This window comes from Symsagittifera roscoffensis, chromosome 10 (assembly GCF_963678635.1).
Source record: "Symsagittifera roscoffensis chromosome 10, txSymRosc1.1, whole genome shotgun sequence".
In the NCBI taxonomy this organism is placed as follows: Eukaryota; Metazoa; Xenacoelomorpha; order Acoela; family Convolutidae; genus Symsagittifera; species Symsagittifera roscoffensis.
The window spans coordinates 41,059,888-41,077,878 of record NC_087071.1 but is presented as its reverse complement, the minus strand read 5'-3'; the positions used below and the strand labels follow the sequence as shown (position 1 = coordinate 41,077,878).

At 36.7% G+C, this 17,991-nt stretch overlaps 1 protein-coding gene across 1 annotated transcript in view; it reads left to right on the top strand.

The window, feature by feature from the left end:
• Nucleotides 1–17,074, top strand: part of LOC134855512 (uncharacterized) — a 40,284-nt gene extending 23,210 nt beyond the window's left edge. Inside the window, exons 4-5 of the mRNA XM_063872053.1 lie at nt 10,134–10,341; nt 16,217–17,074. Of these exons, the coding sequence (XP_063728123.1) occupies nt 10,134–10,341; nt 16,217–16,418 (410 nt within the window). The 3' untranslated portion in view covers nt 16,419–17,074. The remainder of the gene's footprint in view (nt 1–10,133; nt 10,342–16,216) is intronic.
• The last annotated feature ends 917 nt before the right edge of the window (nt 17,075–17,991 follow it).

The following is a 17,991-nucleotide window of genomic DNA, read 5'->3' as shown; positions in this document are numbered from 1 at the left end:
CAATTTCTATGAGTCTCTCTGAGGGCAAGTTAAAGTTAGGTTCATAGTGAAAGACGAGAAAAGCTAACTTAAGATGATTGAGCTGAAGGATAATTTGTACGTTTCTGTAAATTCAACAAGTTTGATAAGTGTATCAAAAATGATGAAAGCAGGGGTAGAAGTTGTTTTTGGTGCGAGCTCGTTTGTTCGTCAGAGAAAAGATTCAGTGTACCCATTAGGAGAGGAAAGTGGTCTTTTTTTGAGACACTTTTGATGGAAAAGACGACTGTTATGTTTATGGCACAATAAAACATTGGCCTTATAGGATGGGTCATAATAACTGCAAACTCTCAAGTCATTTAGATCAACAGGTTGAAGTCATGAAGACAAGCGATTTTGAAATTGAGAAAATTGTGAGTTGAATAGAGGAAAAAAGAAGCCAATCCCGAAAGATTTTTACACCAGGGCAACCAGGACACTAGATATCGTTTTCAAAGATATTTTAGGTTCTATCGACCCGATAGCAGAGGATGGTCATATATAAGCTATAGGTTAGGTTGACAGTATTTCTAGATATCTAGAAAACAAATTTCAATAAGACTAAGGATGAGCCAACAGAAAAGTTGGAAAGGTTGATAGCAGACATAGGAGACTTTAGTTTCAGATGGCACAGGAGAGTGCATTGGTCAGGAAATTAGGCGAGTTTGCAGGAAACAGAAAATAAGATTGGAAACGTCGGCTTCTTATACCCATCAATTGAACGGAAGAATACAACAAGTGTGGGTAAAAATCACTGCAATGGCTCGCTGCATGATTTTTTATGCCATTTTTTTGAAATTTATTCGCTTTATGCTCCTAATTTGGCTACTAATCTCAAAAACACATGCTTCCATTCTGTTATAACCAAAAACACCCTACGAGTCTATGTCTGAGAAAAATCCAACCTTATTTTTTGCGATAATTTTTGGATGTGTAGCGTATAGTCTTGTGGAAAAACAGTTTCGCAAAAAAATAGACAAAAGTTCTAAAATGGGAATTTTCTGTTGGACATCGGAAAAAAAAAACTTTCATTTGATAGAAAAAAAAATCAAACTGCAAAAATCTGGAAGCGTCAGTCTTGACGAAACTAAGTTCTACATTGAGAAAAAGATAAAAAGCGAGGAAGAAGAAAATTAGAAAATATAGTATTTTTGGAGAAGTTCTCCAAAATGCACCAAAAAAGCTAATGAAAGCAGACCCTGATTGGCAAGAAGCAACGAATAATGATTTTGATTCATTAGAGGAAAACAAAGTTTGGGATCTAGTTAGAAGCAGAGAAGAGAAGCTTATACGAAACAGAGGGCCTTTAATTTTGTTGTACGGACCTAACAACCCCACTTGTCGAAAACAATAACTGACAAAAAATATTTTCCTTCATAGGGTAGCACAGAAGACAAAAAAGTGAAAAATGTGACTATCGAGGACTTGTTGGTTGTTAAATTACACAACTTTATCAACTAAACCGAACCTTCTAAGTTTTTTTGTCGAAACTCCAGCTGAAAATATAGACATTTAAAAAATAGAAAAATAGACAATTAGAGAATTACCTCAGGATAAGGTTTTAAATTCAGTGACAACTTACTTGTAAGAAGTTGGTTTCAACAGCCAAAGCAGAACACAATGCTGTGTTCAAAACTGTAAAATCAGTCACAGGACATATTTAGCGACATAAGCTGCATGTCTGATTGGCCTTTGGAAACTTTCGTTGATAACCAAGCTTGTACTGCCCATAGTAAACATTCATTGAACCACGAAAGAACGATGCTTTTTGCCATAAAACTACTCTTCCCTCGAGAGTCAGTTGAACAGTAGAAGACGATTTCAACCTTTTTACCAACAGCAGACGCTTTGATGAAAAACTTGGGAAAACGGAAAACTGCTTTTTTCCGAGACGTTCTACTAGGAACCACCTAATTTGAAGGGCTTTGGTGAGTTTTGCTAATGAACTGGTATTGATCTTTATTATTCGGTTTAAACTGAAAGATCACTTTCGGCATTTTGTTGAAAATAGCTGATGAAACATGACCTTTAGTAATTGGTTCGAGCAGCTTTGTGCGGGTGATTTACTGTATGTATTTCATCTGAATTACTACTGTCACTATCACTCAAATCTCATTTATTTACTCCTTTTTAATCAACCGTTTGTCGCTGCTATAACTTGATATCTACTTCTTCACACTCATGATGAAGATCATTTTTGTCACCCAAAAAAATTAAAATTAGCCTCTGATATTTACACAGACTGAATTTTGAACTAAAACAAAAAAATAAAACACATTGAAATTTATCCGCAAAAAGCAAAAAAATTATTACAAAGTTAAAATCTTTCAGTCCTAGATAATTTCACGCTTTACGCCTCATCCGACCTCAAAAAACGGCCCATTTGTTTTTTTTCCGAAATATAAAAAGAATATATAAACTCAAAAAACTATCACGCTTTCGAAAAGGACCCTACCAAATCAAGGAAAAACCCAATTATAGTTTATACATATAAAATAACTGATCCAAAAAAATGAAACAGTAAATGAAAAAACTTCTACCATATTACCCAAACGAGAACGTTCTTCGTGAGCCGACACGAATGTTCTGGTTTATAGGACTACACATTGTTGAAACAACAGAAAAAAAACAATGATCCCAAAACACCTGAACTTTCAGATGAATTATCACATCTACCTTACACTATTACACATAACATACCATCAAAAAGCAAAGAACTAATCGAAATTTAAAGCAACGATTTTAACATCTAAACTAAAAAAAATCACAACAACCTCAATCATCTTGCTTCCGAAATCAAACAAGAGAAGATCATAAAGTTTTTATCCCCCAATCTAATATATTAAAGAAAGTAGAACTCCAACAACCCTCTGAATAATTAAAACCGTTATCAACAAAAAAAACTCATCCCACACATCGTAAGCATTTTAAAACATATTTTAAAAACCTATGTACAACTCACCGTATATATTTTTTTCAGAAAAAAATTTATTCAAATCAATCAATCAAATCACTTGATTTCATCTCACTCTTCATTCAGCACCACTGCTACTCTTAGCCGATATAAGTCCAATTTGAACTAGATCTACGACTCCACTTCGAAAACCTCCTTGTCAAAAATACGCAATTCCACTATATTTGACAAACTGAATCATAATAACATTAAAGTTGCAACCCCTTTCTATCAATCAACCCAAAAATCAAGAATAAGGAATGCATTTAAACTCAGAAAATCACCAAAAAGAAAATTAAGAGGCAACCTGAAGAAAAAAATAGGCACGATTACTTAGCCTAAAGCTAACCAACCTCTCAAAAACCCCTGATCATCCAATAAATAATAACTTGAATCAGAAAGTAAAAACCTTAAGCTTCAGACTTCCCTTAATCCAAACCTCTTCATAATGAACCACTAGTCAAAAATCAAAAAACATTTCGACCCACTTGTTAAAACTTTGAAAAAACTGAAAATTAATAGACAAGAAAAACACTTTCTGAATGCTTACTCTAAAATCATTTCTACAAAATTTTAAAATAAATTTTTTCCAGTCTTATCAGTTTTTTCTATATTTTAACTCTTTGTATTTTATAGGAAAAATATATTCTAAAAACTTTAATCATCAAATTTTTAGTTTTCTGTTTACAGTTTACAATTTTTTGAGTTCTAATACAAACTTTTTTCTCTTTCGCACAACATCGACCACGTAATCAAGTACGATCCTGGATACCTTTATTTCCAAATGATACAAAAATTGCTCAATAAAAAACACATTTTAGTAGTTTTACCCAAAATTTTTCTAGTTTTTCTTAGCTTTCCTCATCCTGACACTTTACAAGTGCAATAAAAAAACAATCATCGCTTTTTTAATAGCAACTGTTTTATTGATCATCTTTGCTGAAGAAGACTACCAGGAACATAAACCTACGTAAATCAATAAAAAAAAACTCAAAAATAAGAAGTGCCCACCCCAAAACACCCGATCAACACCTACATCCAGCCAAACGAACGAACCTCAATCGTCTACTGGTATTTCTTATGTAAAAAATCCCGACGACTTTGAAGAAAGACACTCATCATTGACAGAACCACTATTACCAACCCATCGTTACGCAACCCTAACTGAACCGCAGTACGAACCTCATTATAATATCTACCCCACTTTCCAGAATGACCTCAACTGCACAGGACGATAAAACCATAACCAAAGCAAAAACAACTACAATCGATAGACAAATAATTCATCCACGGCAAAACAGGACCCTGCCAACACCAGGAATTTAATTCAACATAACTTCAACCCCAAAATCAACACCCCTTATTCTTTCCAATGCTACTAAACAAAGTACCCCTCCGCCTATAAATTTAACATCACCACATATTACACCATAAATTTTACCAGATTACTTAGGTTTAACACCTACTTTAGTACAATTTTATGAAAATCGAATTAACAGCCCAACGTCCTCAAATAGACTCCCCATTGGATGACACAATTATTTTCTCCAGGTGAAACAAACTTTGAAAAAGCGCCTATAAAAAAATCCCCAGATACGACCTTGTCATTACAAGTAACACTATTGCTTCAATCAACACCTTCGGTAAAAGGACTAAAATCATCAACTACCTCCCACCAATTTTTCCAAATCAGGTAAACGACAGATATCAGAAACTACAAACTACAAGTAAACCCATACGCTGGGAAATGATCTCGTTCGTGGAATCCCTTCCTCTTTTCGGACAAACCTTGATAGTAATCGCCTCCATAATTGGGCACTAAATTGACTACAAAATAGACACGATACTCACAACGACGTTCAAGAACATAACATTCACGTTTTTTCAAAACAAAGCTTAGTTCTTAAATTTGAAAATAGAAAAATTAAACAAATCGCTACATCACGCATTACCACTATTTCAACCAGAACTTACAGTCCAATCACTACCCCTCCATTTATATGCACAGATTCAGTTTACAAAAACGATAGATATACTAAAAAGCCAAGAGGCTATATAACTTTTTTTAGTCCCTTTTCAGCATTTTTGTATACATGTATATTTGAACTCTGTTATCAATAAAATCCGTTTCCTTTTTTTCGTACTTTTTGAGCCAACAATTAACAGTAATCCCTCACCCCGAACAGGGCCACAAGATCTCGTCACCCATTACGATTGTGAAGATAACCAACAAGAAATAATACACAATTATGCAATTAACCAGGTCACACAAAATGAATCTGAGCCACACAGAAAATAATCAACATTTTTTGTTGCAATCGTTTACTCCAAAACCCGGACTACTACTCGCGCAGGTTATAAATTCAGTGAAAATTATCAAGAAAGAAAGTACCTTGTTCTCAATTTTCTAATGGAAATAAAAACAAATTCAATCGTGAATCATACAATCATAGTAAAATCGAACGATTACTACAACTTAATCCTGAAGACTGTAAAAATGGATTGAAACCTCTAAAAAGAGTCAATATTACAGAAAAAACCAAAAAATTAGTCAATTACACAAGTTACCAAACCACCACCCCAACAAATAAAACCACAAATCTATGGAAATGCACTTTCAGCGGCACAGCGCATGCACCAAAACAACAGCCTACAACAAAACTCCATCTTCCACATAGCATTTCAGCCACGGAACACCAATAAAAAGTACAAATAAAAAATAGAACAACCACAGAAAATAAATTTTTGTTCTCAAAATATCCATTTTTTAGCTCTTGATGAGCCGTCAAATTGGATCCGTCAACTGTTCACTTTCCTATACAACCAATCTCCAGCAACATAACTCTCTTATATTAATCTCAGACGTCACACGTCACCTCTTCCCCCTACATTTTTTCTTTCCCAGTTTTTTTATCTAAACATGGATTCTGACGACTCAACCGAAACTGTATTTAGAACTAACTCCAACTTCAATGACCCGCCAGTTGACACACCCGATGGTTTTTTAGAATCCCACTTAAGTTCCATTAACTTTTCACATCAACCTTTCCAACCAATTACTCCCCCACCCCTGTCGTAAGTTCCCCTTCTATTTCACCCCACACTGACGCTACTCCTATTCTTTTTCCTCTTTTCAGTAATGCAGCCGACGTTCCTAGACCCATCAATTATGACCAGCTTCAGCATGAGCTTGATGAGTTCATTAAGAATCAAAAACTAATTCATAACACTAGTAAGCTACTAAGCATTCATCAATTGACCCACTCCGCTTTGACCTCCGAATCATCCATAACATCTCTCCATATTACTCCCACACGCGCACAGCGTTTTCTTATGAAATGCAAGTATCCAAACAAACCAACACGAATTTCAACTAATGGCTCATCATCTTCTGAACTCCTTCGAAATCATTTTCCACCTCATACTAAGACATCAACATTTCAAGTTGAAAACTTTCCCGTTGTCATCCAGAACAAATTTTACAACCTAGAGAACCAAGCCCAATGAGCCCAATACGAAGATGAACTTACCTTCTACCCGCCCTTTCTTGGATTTTTTATAATAATTTCACTAAACCACTGAAAGTATTATCAAGAAAAAACGCCGACGACGATGAACTTTGTGACACAATCAGTCACCAAGTAAACACTGCAGTACACTTGAATCAATTCTCTACCATTGGCTTAACACAAACTTTTAACCGCGTCATTGCACGAAAAGCTAACCAGTTTTCCATAAGTCACTATGATCGCACAGTTATCCGACAAAAGGGAGACTGACCGTATGATACTGACCCTGTAGTGAACTAACAAGTATTAGAAAGTTTTTTCATTAAATTTGATTACGTCATCGACCTCGACAGCACTAAAAAAAAGCTTGATCATTTAATTGACCATGCACTGCAGAACACATATCTTATGAATCAAACTTTAGCAAATTCGACCACTTTCAACTAAAATTTGATTTAATTATACCAAAAAAGGGGATATTAAACGTCACCATACTTCCTTAAGTTCACTTATTGCATAAAAACAAATAAACTTCACGGCACCTTTGGCAACTATGATCCCGTTAGACAAATATTTATATTTTGCCCCCCACTAATAGTATCCCACTTGTAAAATCTCGCCCCATTTTTATCCCCCATCAGTTTATTCAACCAGTAAAAACTGCCGGTTTGGAAAATATCTTCATTTTAAAGTTCAATCACAAGCTACATCATTCATTCCAGTACTCTAACCGCGAGCTTCCGCAATTACACATCATCCGAGAACTCTACCTTCTTTGGCCCCTTTTACGAACTAAAAACGTAATTCGAACGCTAGCTAAACCCTTATTACACTCACCCATTTTTAAGACTAATTTTTCCCATAGATTTTTTTTTCGAAAACCGATCCTTAGTAAGTATGAATTGAAAAAATTACCAATTTTAAATCAAAACTTTACTCACCATAAGAACGAGTGTGTTTCATCATTTCTTTTTAAATTTAACCAGTCAGTTCTCTGAAAATATAAGAGAAAAACTGAAATAAAAACTCAAAACTCATTTAAATATTTAGGTGAAAAAAAATCAATAATCAGCAATGAAATATTAAAAATATCAGCAATAAATAAAGTACGAAATATTAAATTAATAATGAGTAATGAATCACGATCACTAATCGTTTTATGCAAGCTCATTTTTATAGATTTTGACTTTATATTCGACTCGCCCACTTTCTTTACGCTCTCTTTCCACACAAGTTGACTATTCCGCCCCTGTAGAATTGTTTTAGAAACGATCTTCTAGTTGACAAACTAACTGATTACAACTTTAACTTAGTTTCAAGGGTTTTAAAACTTTACCTTAAGCCAGTTAGAAGGAATTACAGCTAAGCTTGAACTAACCAATTAGCTTACTGACACCACAAAACCAACCGCATGTATGACAAAGTCTTCTGGTACCCGAACGAGATTAAACCGAGATTGAAACTGGTTAAATTATTTTTTTTAAAATCCATTGCGAAGTTTTTTTGAGACCACTTAAAACATACAAACACTGAAAGAACTACTTGAACCAAAGCAATCCGCTTTTGAAAAAAAGGACACAACCAAAGAACAAAAGAAAAAAACACCTGGTAAAAAACAACAAAAAATAAAACGGGGGGGCTTAACCCACCAGTATAGAACGTCCTGAGCATTTTCTATAGCCGGCCTCATCCACCCTTCTACACGACGCTTATGACACATTGACTTTTTTCTTGAGAGCAGCTTTAGGGTGAGCAACTCTTGAAAATAAACAAACTACGAAAAATGCTCTCGCGAAAAAAAAGAGGAAAAATAACTGAAATTGAATTCACTAACGAGGTGCAGATATAATGTAAAATAGTTTCGCACAGCAAAAGGAACGAGCAGCAAAGGGAGATGAAACTTCGAGCAGCAAAGGGAGATGACAATTCGATTCTGGAATGGCAAATCTATTGGTTTTCTGCAGTAGTCACAACCCTCACAGAAAAAAAGTATGGACTCAAAGTACCCATTGATTGAGAACAATAGCCTACTCGATATTAAACTCAAAAATACTAATCCTGAACTATTGATCTTAACACAGAGGAGTCAATCCCTATCTCACTATTCGATGAATAGTTGAGGATGCACGTAATCTCAATCTACTCGACGGAGTCGACTCGTCACCATGTTATTCTGCAATCTTGACTCAATCTCTTCACACAAGTTACTGATTCTCTTCTCTCTTCACTCCTTCACTACTTCACAAAATATACTCAAAGAACAAATAAAGAAACTTCTCCATCCATCCTTCATAAGAACAAACTTAAAACTTTTAAACTTTCCAAACCCCAGATGGGTGGAACCAGCTCAAAACAAGTGTTTGTAATATCTTATTATAATCTTGATGATTATCTTGGTAAAATACCTAAATCTAACCAATCATTATCCATGACTAAAACTTACAATAAATATAGTTTCTGCCAGAGAAGACTTAATTAACTTAGTAAACTGTTGCTCTTCATAAGCTCAGTTCTTGATTCTAAACGTTGCGACAATAACAGTATACACTAGATCTATTGGGATTCGGAGATATAAGGGTAAGATTAGGATTGGTTTTAGACTAGGAAGTTGCACGAATCTATCCGGTCGAAAAAAAGGTTACATTATGAGAAAGCAACCCTGGACGCAAGCTCACGATTCTTATTTCTCGACCTTAGCTCAACTTGTGTCCCAGGAGAATGTTGCTGAAGCAGCTTTCCCACTTGTTTGATAATTTTTGTTGAAAAAAATACAGCTTGGTTTTGTAAATTCCACTCCGTTTCAGGACGTTATGACAAGGCGTAGAATATTGGGTGATATATCACTTTTGGTGGCAGATTCAAGTTTATTAGCTGGGTCAATCTTTAGTATACTTCGAACAGCATATATGTTTTAAAACAAAGCCAAATTTTTGACAAATTAAACGTAAATTTTGAACTTTTTAATAAAATGTCATTGGCCTGTACAATTGATTGAAGTTGAAATGACATTTTTTATGCTTTATAATTCTCAATTTATTACTTGCCACACCAATAAGAACATCATCGAATTTCGAAACCGTTTGGTTAGATCTCTCTAACGCTTTCACTACACTATGCATACGTGGATTTTCTGCACTTTGCGCAGATGAACAACTCTTTTGCCATTTCTTTGACAGGCATAGTTACCAAGATCCGAATACAGGGGAGGATTTAGGGGGGGGGGGGGGCTTGCGGACGCCCCCACCCCCTCAGGGATTCGACCCCCTGCCGACCCAAAGGGTCCCCCCTTTGATACTTTTTCAGAAATCCATTTATGACCGACCGACCCGAAAGTTTTTCTAAAGGCGCCTTTGGCGCCAATATATACTAACTTTGAGGGGGAGCGCGCGCCAAAAAAAAGCGATTTTTTTGTCATAATTTTTCAAAAAGTGCCCATAAACGGCTTTTTTGACTGTTTTTTCAAAAATTTGCCTGCGGCGCACAAAATTTTGCCAATATAGGGGCAAAACAGTGCTTTGGGAGAGCTCGAAAAATCAATTTGGTCGACCTAAAAAAAAGGTCGTCAAAATTTTGGAAAATTTTTTGAAAATCCGCCGCCCCCCTCGAGAAAGTCCTAGATCCGCCCCTGTCCGAATATATCACATTTATTTTAGCTGAAGTTGCAGAAACAGATTATCTGACACATGCTGAGGATTATTCGGGCGAAACTGGGAGTGGAATCAGTTCATATGCGCCGTCAAACAACGAAGAAGAAAACGAAAGCAAAATCAACTACTGGCTTTTGGTTGCTTGCTGCATTGGAGTCACTCTCAGTGTAGTAGTCATCCTTCTCCTCGTCGAGAGAAAAATCAAAGCGTCTAGGTAAGATTATAGCTAACTCTAAAAATTTGCAGCACTAATATTATTTTATTTTACATATCAAAAGTTTTCAATTTGATGTTAAGCGAAACAACTATCAACAAAAAATTGGTTGCAAGTTGTGAGTATCTGTTCCAGATATCTGTAAAACAATCTATCCTGTATTACACGCAGAGATAAATCTTTTAACTTCGAAAAGAGTAATCAACGCTTAAGTTAGCATCAGCAAAATATAACTTCGAGTGAAATAAAGATAGCAATAAATGAATATGCGAATGAAAAAAATTAGGGGCAGGGGCACTTTAATTATAACATTCCAAACTAATCGAGAGCTATGCGCGAGTTACTTTTTTATCCAGCTCATAATTCCGTTTTGCCAGCGAAGATAAACAAGTGGACCAAAAGTTTTGATAGGGCAGCGTCGCTCTGCAAGAAGAAAATAAAATTTGAAAATTGAACACAGCTTTCTTAGTCTCCTGAAAGACTTCCACTAGAAAGGCCAAAAATCCTTCCGGATAATTTCAACAGAAGTCGAACAGCATATTCGAAGCAAAGTTCCGGCACTGGCTATTTCTTATTATTAGATTTTCTTTAGTATCCTTGTAAAATTCCAAATAATAAAATGAGCAAGTTAATCAACTCAAAAAAGATATCCGCCAGTGTTTTTCAAATAGCAAAACCTATACTATGATTGTTTTTCATAATTTTTAAGTACGACACAAAGCATTATGTTTTTCAAATATACAAACACTGTTTTGTTGACTTGAAAAAAAGACCTGAAAATTAGGTTGATATGGGTTCGAATCCATCTTAGGGAAAAAAACGTGAGCAGCATTCAATGGTGTGATGCGCAAATACTTTTATCATGAAAGTTTTTGGTGTTTAGCTTCTCGTATTGTTTTCAACAGGGCAAACTGCAAGCCTCAATGTTTTTTGGAATGTATTAGTTTGCCGCTTACGCGTGCTATAAGAACGCAAGGTATCGCGAATTAAGTTTATTTAAATTAACCAAATCAGCAATTTTCAAGCCATTTTTAACTTAACGAAAAATCACAGGTAAAATATGTTTTTTTTTACATTTGAGCTCAAGCCAGCAGTATCTTCTATAAGATATAAAAAAGTACTGTTAAAAACGCAGTGTTAAAAAGTCGAAAATTGATAGAACGAAAAAATTAATTGAAGCATAGACTTTTTGCACTTTCTTTGGAAGTCGGAATAGTAACTCAAAAATCTCAAGTTGGTTTTCAAGATATCCAATGAACTTATTTTTCGATGATTTTGAGTTAAAAATTGCGTTGAGACAAACAAATCTCACTGACCGCTTGTCAACTTATCTAGCATAACTTTTCGATACCGGCGAAATTTTCAAGATGAGAAAATATTAGTCTCATACTAAGCTTGCCAATCGAATAGTTTACTTTTGGCTTTTTTTTTCCTCTCACCCCAAAAAATCAACAAAAAGATAAGAAAGTTTGGAAACTGAAACCAGACTTCTTTAGTTTTATATCTGAAAGTGTTGCTCTAGAGTGGTAAAAAAAATTTCCGAATGTTTTCGACCCATAAAATGAACTTAATTTTTGAAACAAAGGACCAGCACTGCGCATTTGTTTGACAAAATTTTAGTCTCCTGATAAAGTTCCACATCAAAAAATGAGCAAGCTGATCAAGCAAAAAAAAAGATCTCCGGCAGTGTGTTGCAGTAAGCAAAAACCTATAGTAGAAATGATTACCTCAGTAAGTGTTTAACGCACGATAGAAAAGGTTGTTCTAAATTGTACAATCACTGGGTTAGCTGATTTCGAAGAACAAAAACCGGCATGAAAACAAAATTTGAGCTCGCATCTTACTTAGAGAGACAGCCCCAGCGAGACTCGTCGGTATGATGCGCAAATATTTTTATCAGTCAAATTTAAGTTTTTTTTTATTTTTCACCACATGCTCATACCAGAAGTTGGTATTTAAAAACCTTTATAGCTAAAGTTATGATTTTTTATTTTTTTTTCTATTTTCAGTACCGTATGAAGAAGCGTTGACGAAACTAAACTTCTTGTAAATCAGAGCGAACTGATGAACGTTGCGACTGCACTTAGAGGCCATTTTCAAGGTGCTTTACCTGAAAAAAAGATGAAATTTTTAGAAAAAAAATAAAAAATTTTCTTTGTTTTTATCCCCCATAAGCTATGTAAATTTTCTAGGGTGTGTTGAGAGTCTCTTTTGTTCCAATCGAACCTATTGTTTTGCCTTTATTCAATTTGGGACGCATTTATTTGCCGCTTGAGCGTTATTTAAAAACGCTATTTATCGCGCATTAATCATACCAAAAAAATCAATCGAAGCGTAAATATTCAGCACTTTCTTCGAAGTTCGGAAAAATAAATCAAAATTCTCATGTCAGCTTGTTTTTTTTTTGCATCAAAAAGCAACTATTTGATTGTTATAAATCATAGTTTTTATTCAATGATTTGCTTGATTTGTTTTTTTTTTATTTTTAGTTATCGATTGCGGTTAGACAGTCAAAGCCACTGGCCAATTGTCCCTTTATTCAGCAGATTTTATCTTTATCTTGAAACATTTGCCCAGACAATGAAGCCGATAAAAAAGTTAACCATATGCTAGCTTGCAGCTCGATTAGATAATTTTTGGCTGTTTTTGTCTCTTTTCTGATTATCCCGCCCTCCCTTTCTTTCCACTTCACATGAGCATCAATTTTAATGGTGTAGCGAGGTGTTTTTTAGGGTTAAGCATCGAGACCAAATAAATTTGTCATGCTCTAATCAGTTTCTTCTTGTTTGGGAAATTGGAGCAAAAACTTACGTGAAAAAGGTAGTAGGTGGGCTGTATAGCCGTATTTTTATAGTGTTTGTTCATCAAGATGCATGAACACTAACTCTTTAAGAAGTATGAATACGGAAGGTCTAGAATAAACCTTTTCCGTGTCGTAGAAATCTAACTGTTTTTTTTTTCAAAACCGAAACTTTTCTACGTTTTCTATAGATGCAATTTCCGTTTATAAGGCAAAACTGGCTAACAATAAATCGAAATTGACCAATAAGAGGATGTCAAAGGAAAAACGGGTAATATAATTCAATAGGATAAGCAGGTAGGTGCAAATTTATCCCATACTACTATGTTCGATTTTTTTAACGCTTACATTACGATTGTACCGTTCGCCGTTCGGTGCGTGTAAGCTCCCGGAAATCAAAATCAAGTTCTTGAACTAATTAAAATTTGTCTGCACAACCACAGCAAACACAACAGCCAAAAAGAGGTCAAAGACTGCTGCCTGCTTGCAAATTCCACTTAAAACTCTCAGAAGTTACAGTTTGGCTTTGTCATGAGGAGTGTTTTTTATTCAGCCCAGTTTCCGGGTCGAGGTTGGGGACTTATGTTGCGACCAATGCGACTCAAAATGGGTTTGTGCAACCATTGCGACCCAAATCAGGTATGCTACAACCATTGCGACTCAAAATGGGTATGTTGCGACTTTGCGCGACCGAAGAAGTTTTATGCGACTTTGCGCGACCCAAAAAAGATACGTTGCGACTTTGCGCGACCCAAATAAGGTATGTTACGACCATTGCGACTCAAAATGAGTATGTTGCGACGTTGTGCGACCGAAATAATTGCGCGACTTTGCGCGACCCAATAAAGATAAGTTGCGACTTTGTGCGACTCAGGCCTCTTTCGGGATGATGGAATTTCGGTCGCAGAAAGTCCTTTCCGGGACCCATTTCGATCGCAACGTAAGTCGCGGACCTCGACCCGGGTTTCGACTTTTTAACTTATCGTTTTTGTCGAAGTCACCACCTGAAGGATATTGATGTCCGAAGCTCACATTAGAAACAGATTTTTCCTGTGATCTGTTTTCTTAAAGGTACAGATGTTCAAAAAAGCTAACTTGGCCAATTTGGTATTAGTAAGGTGTCATAAATTAACTCATTTTAACACGAATAAGCGGCAGATGAAATTAGTCCAAATTGAATTGGAGCAACTCTTACGTTCTTCAACAAAAATAAGAGACGCTAAAAACATCCAGTTGCACATGACGAAGCGGATGTGTGTGTGTGTGTGTGTGTGCGTGCGTGGGGGTGGGGGAGGCTGGGGGGTAAAATGAAGAAAAAAGGTGAGATAAAGAACTTCTTTATTTTTTTTGTTTTGTCAGTTTTTCAATCAAAATTTTTAAATCAGCCGTAAAACGCAGTCGGATTTATCAGCAATTTTCTTAAGAGCAGTTCCATTTTGGTATCGAAGTAATTGCATTGAATCTACATAGCGTCCATGGATGCTGATCAAAAAAATAGCTGCCCGATTTTTTTCTCAAAAACTTTTAAAAACAATTTGTTTCCTCAAGTAAAACAGAAACTGACGAAAGCTAATAGTAAATAGATACGATGCTTCAAAATACTTTCATCAAGCATCGGTTGACATTTTATCACTTTGAATTCTGAAGAACAAAAAAAATATTAATGTGATACAATTAAAAAGTATAATTTGATCCTCTTATTATCAGAATTTAATTGTATCCATAATTTCAGCTGAACAGTTTATTGCTAACACCTGAAATTTCTTAGGCAATTTTTTTTACAATCGAAATCCGTACCACTGATACAGCGGCGCTATTTTTTTTTATACTTTGGAAGCTTCAAAACTTGTGACAAAACTCTTGTCTAGGATCCAAGGTTCTTCTGTTAAAAATGACAGAGAAAAGAACTTAGCGACTGGTTCTTAGGTAAAGCGACCGGCAACAAGTTTTTGCAATTGTTGTTCCGACCATTGAAAATGGGGAATAATTTTGTGTTCGAGTGTGTTTTAGTTTTTTTTTGTTTTCCAGGCAAAATCAGGTGCCACAAACAATTTTTAGTCTGGGTGGAGTGTTATATCATTTTGAAGACGTTTTAGTTGTGATTCGAACGTCCTTTGAAAAATTTTTGAAAATTTTTTCACAATATTGAGAAAAACCGGTTTAAAATTTTTGATTATGTCTAATTTCGATCTAATAAGGTGACCGTGTAGGCTTTCAATAGATTATTTAAGCTTGATTAAAGCCGTTAAAATTTAGTTTTACTCAAATAAAGGTTATTTTTTCAGCGCAACTTTGAGAATCAAAAACTTGATATTTAAAAAAACTTCTCAAAAAAAAATAAAAAATTGTTGGAAACTTTTTCAAACTCTATAAGTTTTTTTTGTTTTACTAGTACTTTTTTTTTCAAAAAATGTTTTCCAATTGACTTATCCTACTTTAACTCTCTACTATTCTATTTTTTTTCTGCAGATTCTTTTTATCACGACACCAATTTGAAAAAAATTTTTTTTTAAGAGCTGTGGTCGAAACATTCTGTGGTACGTGCACAGTAACCGGTTATCCTTGTTTATTGTTTGTATCAGTTTATCAACCATTTTTTTTTAAATTGGCTTTAAAATGCAATCAGAACATTCAGTGCTTCGCCCTTTTATACAAGCAGGTTTGTTTTGTATCAAAAAGTGTTTGATTTCAACGTAGATTGCGCGGTCAGAAATTGATCAATAAAGCATCTGAAATAAGTTTTCACGCATTTTTTTCTAAATGATTTCTATAGAACTAACTTAAATTCTCAGGAAAAAAACATGGTTTGGATATTTTGTACCACCTAATGAGAAACCGATGAATACGGTAAAAGTTATTGGTCAGAAAAATCAAAGCTTATAAACGCATCCAAATGTTTGATGAAGCCAAAAAGTAACAGACAATTCTGTTATCCTGAATAGTAAAAATGATTAGTTGCGAGTTGGTTTATAGATAAAGTTGTTTACTAGTGTCGGTCAAAACAAAAATAACCTGCCAAAAAGTAGGGAAATTTACAAAACTGTTTCTCTATAGAAACCACTGAACTGTTAACAGATCGAAAGCTTCTTCGGGAGAGACTCTTCCTGGACTCCATGTCTACTGCTCCGGAGCAAGCAAATCGGTTGATATTGCAGATGAAAACAAACTGAACAGCGCCAACTTCAATGCAACTACACTCCCCCCTGACGAGTACCACTCCGGGCCAATCACTGATGACCGGGAGGATTTGATTCCAGAAGATGGGCAAATCAATTGAGGGCCCATGTGAACAATTTCCCCCAACCCCGGCCCCATCATTGTCCAAGTGAACTATCCCCCACCCCTCATCGACCAAGTGAACTATCCCCCACCTCTAATCGGTCAAGTTAACTATCCCCCACCCCTCATCGATCAAGTGAACTGTTCCCCACCCCTCATCGATCAAGTGATCTATTCCCCACCCCTCATCGATCAAGTGAACTGTTCCCCACCCCTCATCGATCAAGTGAACTATTCCCCACCCCTCATCGATCAAGTGAACTATTCCCCACCCCTCGTCGATCAAGTGAACTATCCCCCACCTCTAATCGACCAAGTGAACTATCCCCCACCTCTAATCGGTCAAGTTAACTATCCCCCACCCCTCATCGATCAAGTGAACTGTTCCCCACCCCTCATCGATCAAGTGAACTATTCCCCACCCCTCGTCGATCAAGTGAACTATCCCCCACCCCTCATCGACCAAGTGAACTATCCCCCACCTCTAATCGGTCAAGTTAACTATCCCCCACCCCTCATCGATCAAGTGAACTGTTCCCCACCCCTCATCGATCAAGTGATCTATTCCCCACCCCTCATCGATCAAGTGAACTGTTCCCCACCCCTCATCGATCAAGTGAACTATTCCCCACCCCTCATCGATCAAGTGAACTATTCCCCCACCCCCTCGTCGATCAAGTGAACTATCCCCCACCCCTCATCGATCAAGTGAACTATTCCCCACCCCTCATCGATCAAGTGAACTATCCCCCACCCCTCATCGATCAAGTGAACTATCCCCCCACCCCTCATCGATCAAGTGAACTATTCCCCACCCCTCATCGACCAAGTGAACTATTCCCCACCCCTCATCGATCAAGTGAACTATCCCCCACCTCTAATCGGTCAAGTGAACTATTCCCCCACCCCTCATCGATCAAGTGAACTATCCCCCACCCCTCATCGATCAAGTGAACTATCCCCCACCCCTCATCGATCAAGTGAACTATCCCCCACCCCTCATCGATCAAGTGAACTATCCCCCACCCCTCATCGATCAAGTGAACTATTCCCCACCCCTCATCGATCAAGTGAACTATCCCCACCCCTCATCGATCAAGTGAACTATCCCCCACCCCTCATCGATCAAGTGAACTATCCCCCACCCCTCATCGATCAAGTGAACTATTCCCCACCCCTCATCGATCAAGTGAACTATTCCCCCACCCCTCATCGATCAAGTGAACTATCCCCCACCCCTCATCGATCAAGTGAACTATCCCCCACCCCTCATCGATCAAGTGAACTATTCCCCACCCCCTCATCGACCAAGTGAACTATTCCCCACCCCTCATCGATCAAGTGAACTATCCCCCACCTCTAATCGGTCAAGTGAACTATCCCCCACCTCTAATCGGTCAAGTTAACTATCCCCCACCCCTCATCGATCAAGTGAACTATCCCCCACCCCTCATCGATCAAGTGAACTATTCCCCACCCCTCATCGATCAAGTGAACTATCCCCCACCCCTCATCGATCAAGTGAACTATTCCCCACCCCTCATCGATCAAGTGAACTATTCCCCACTCCC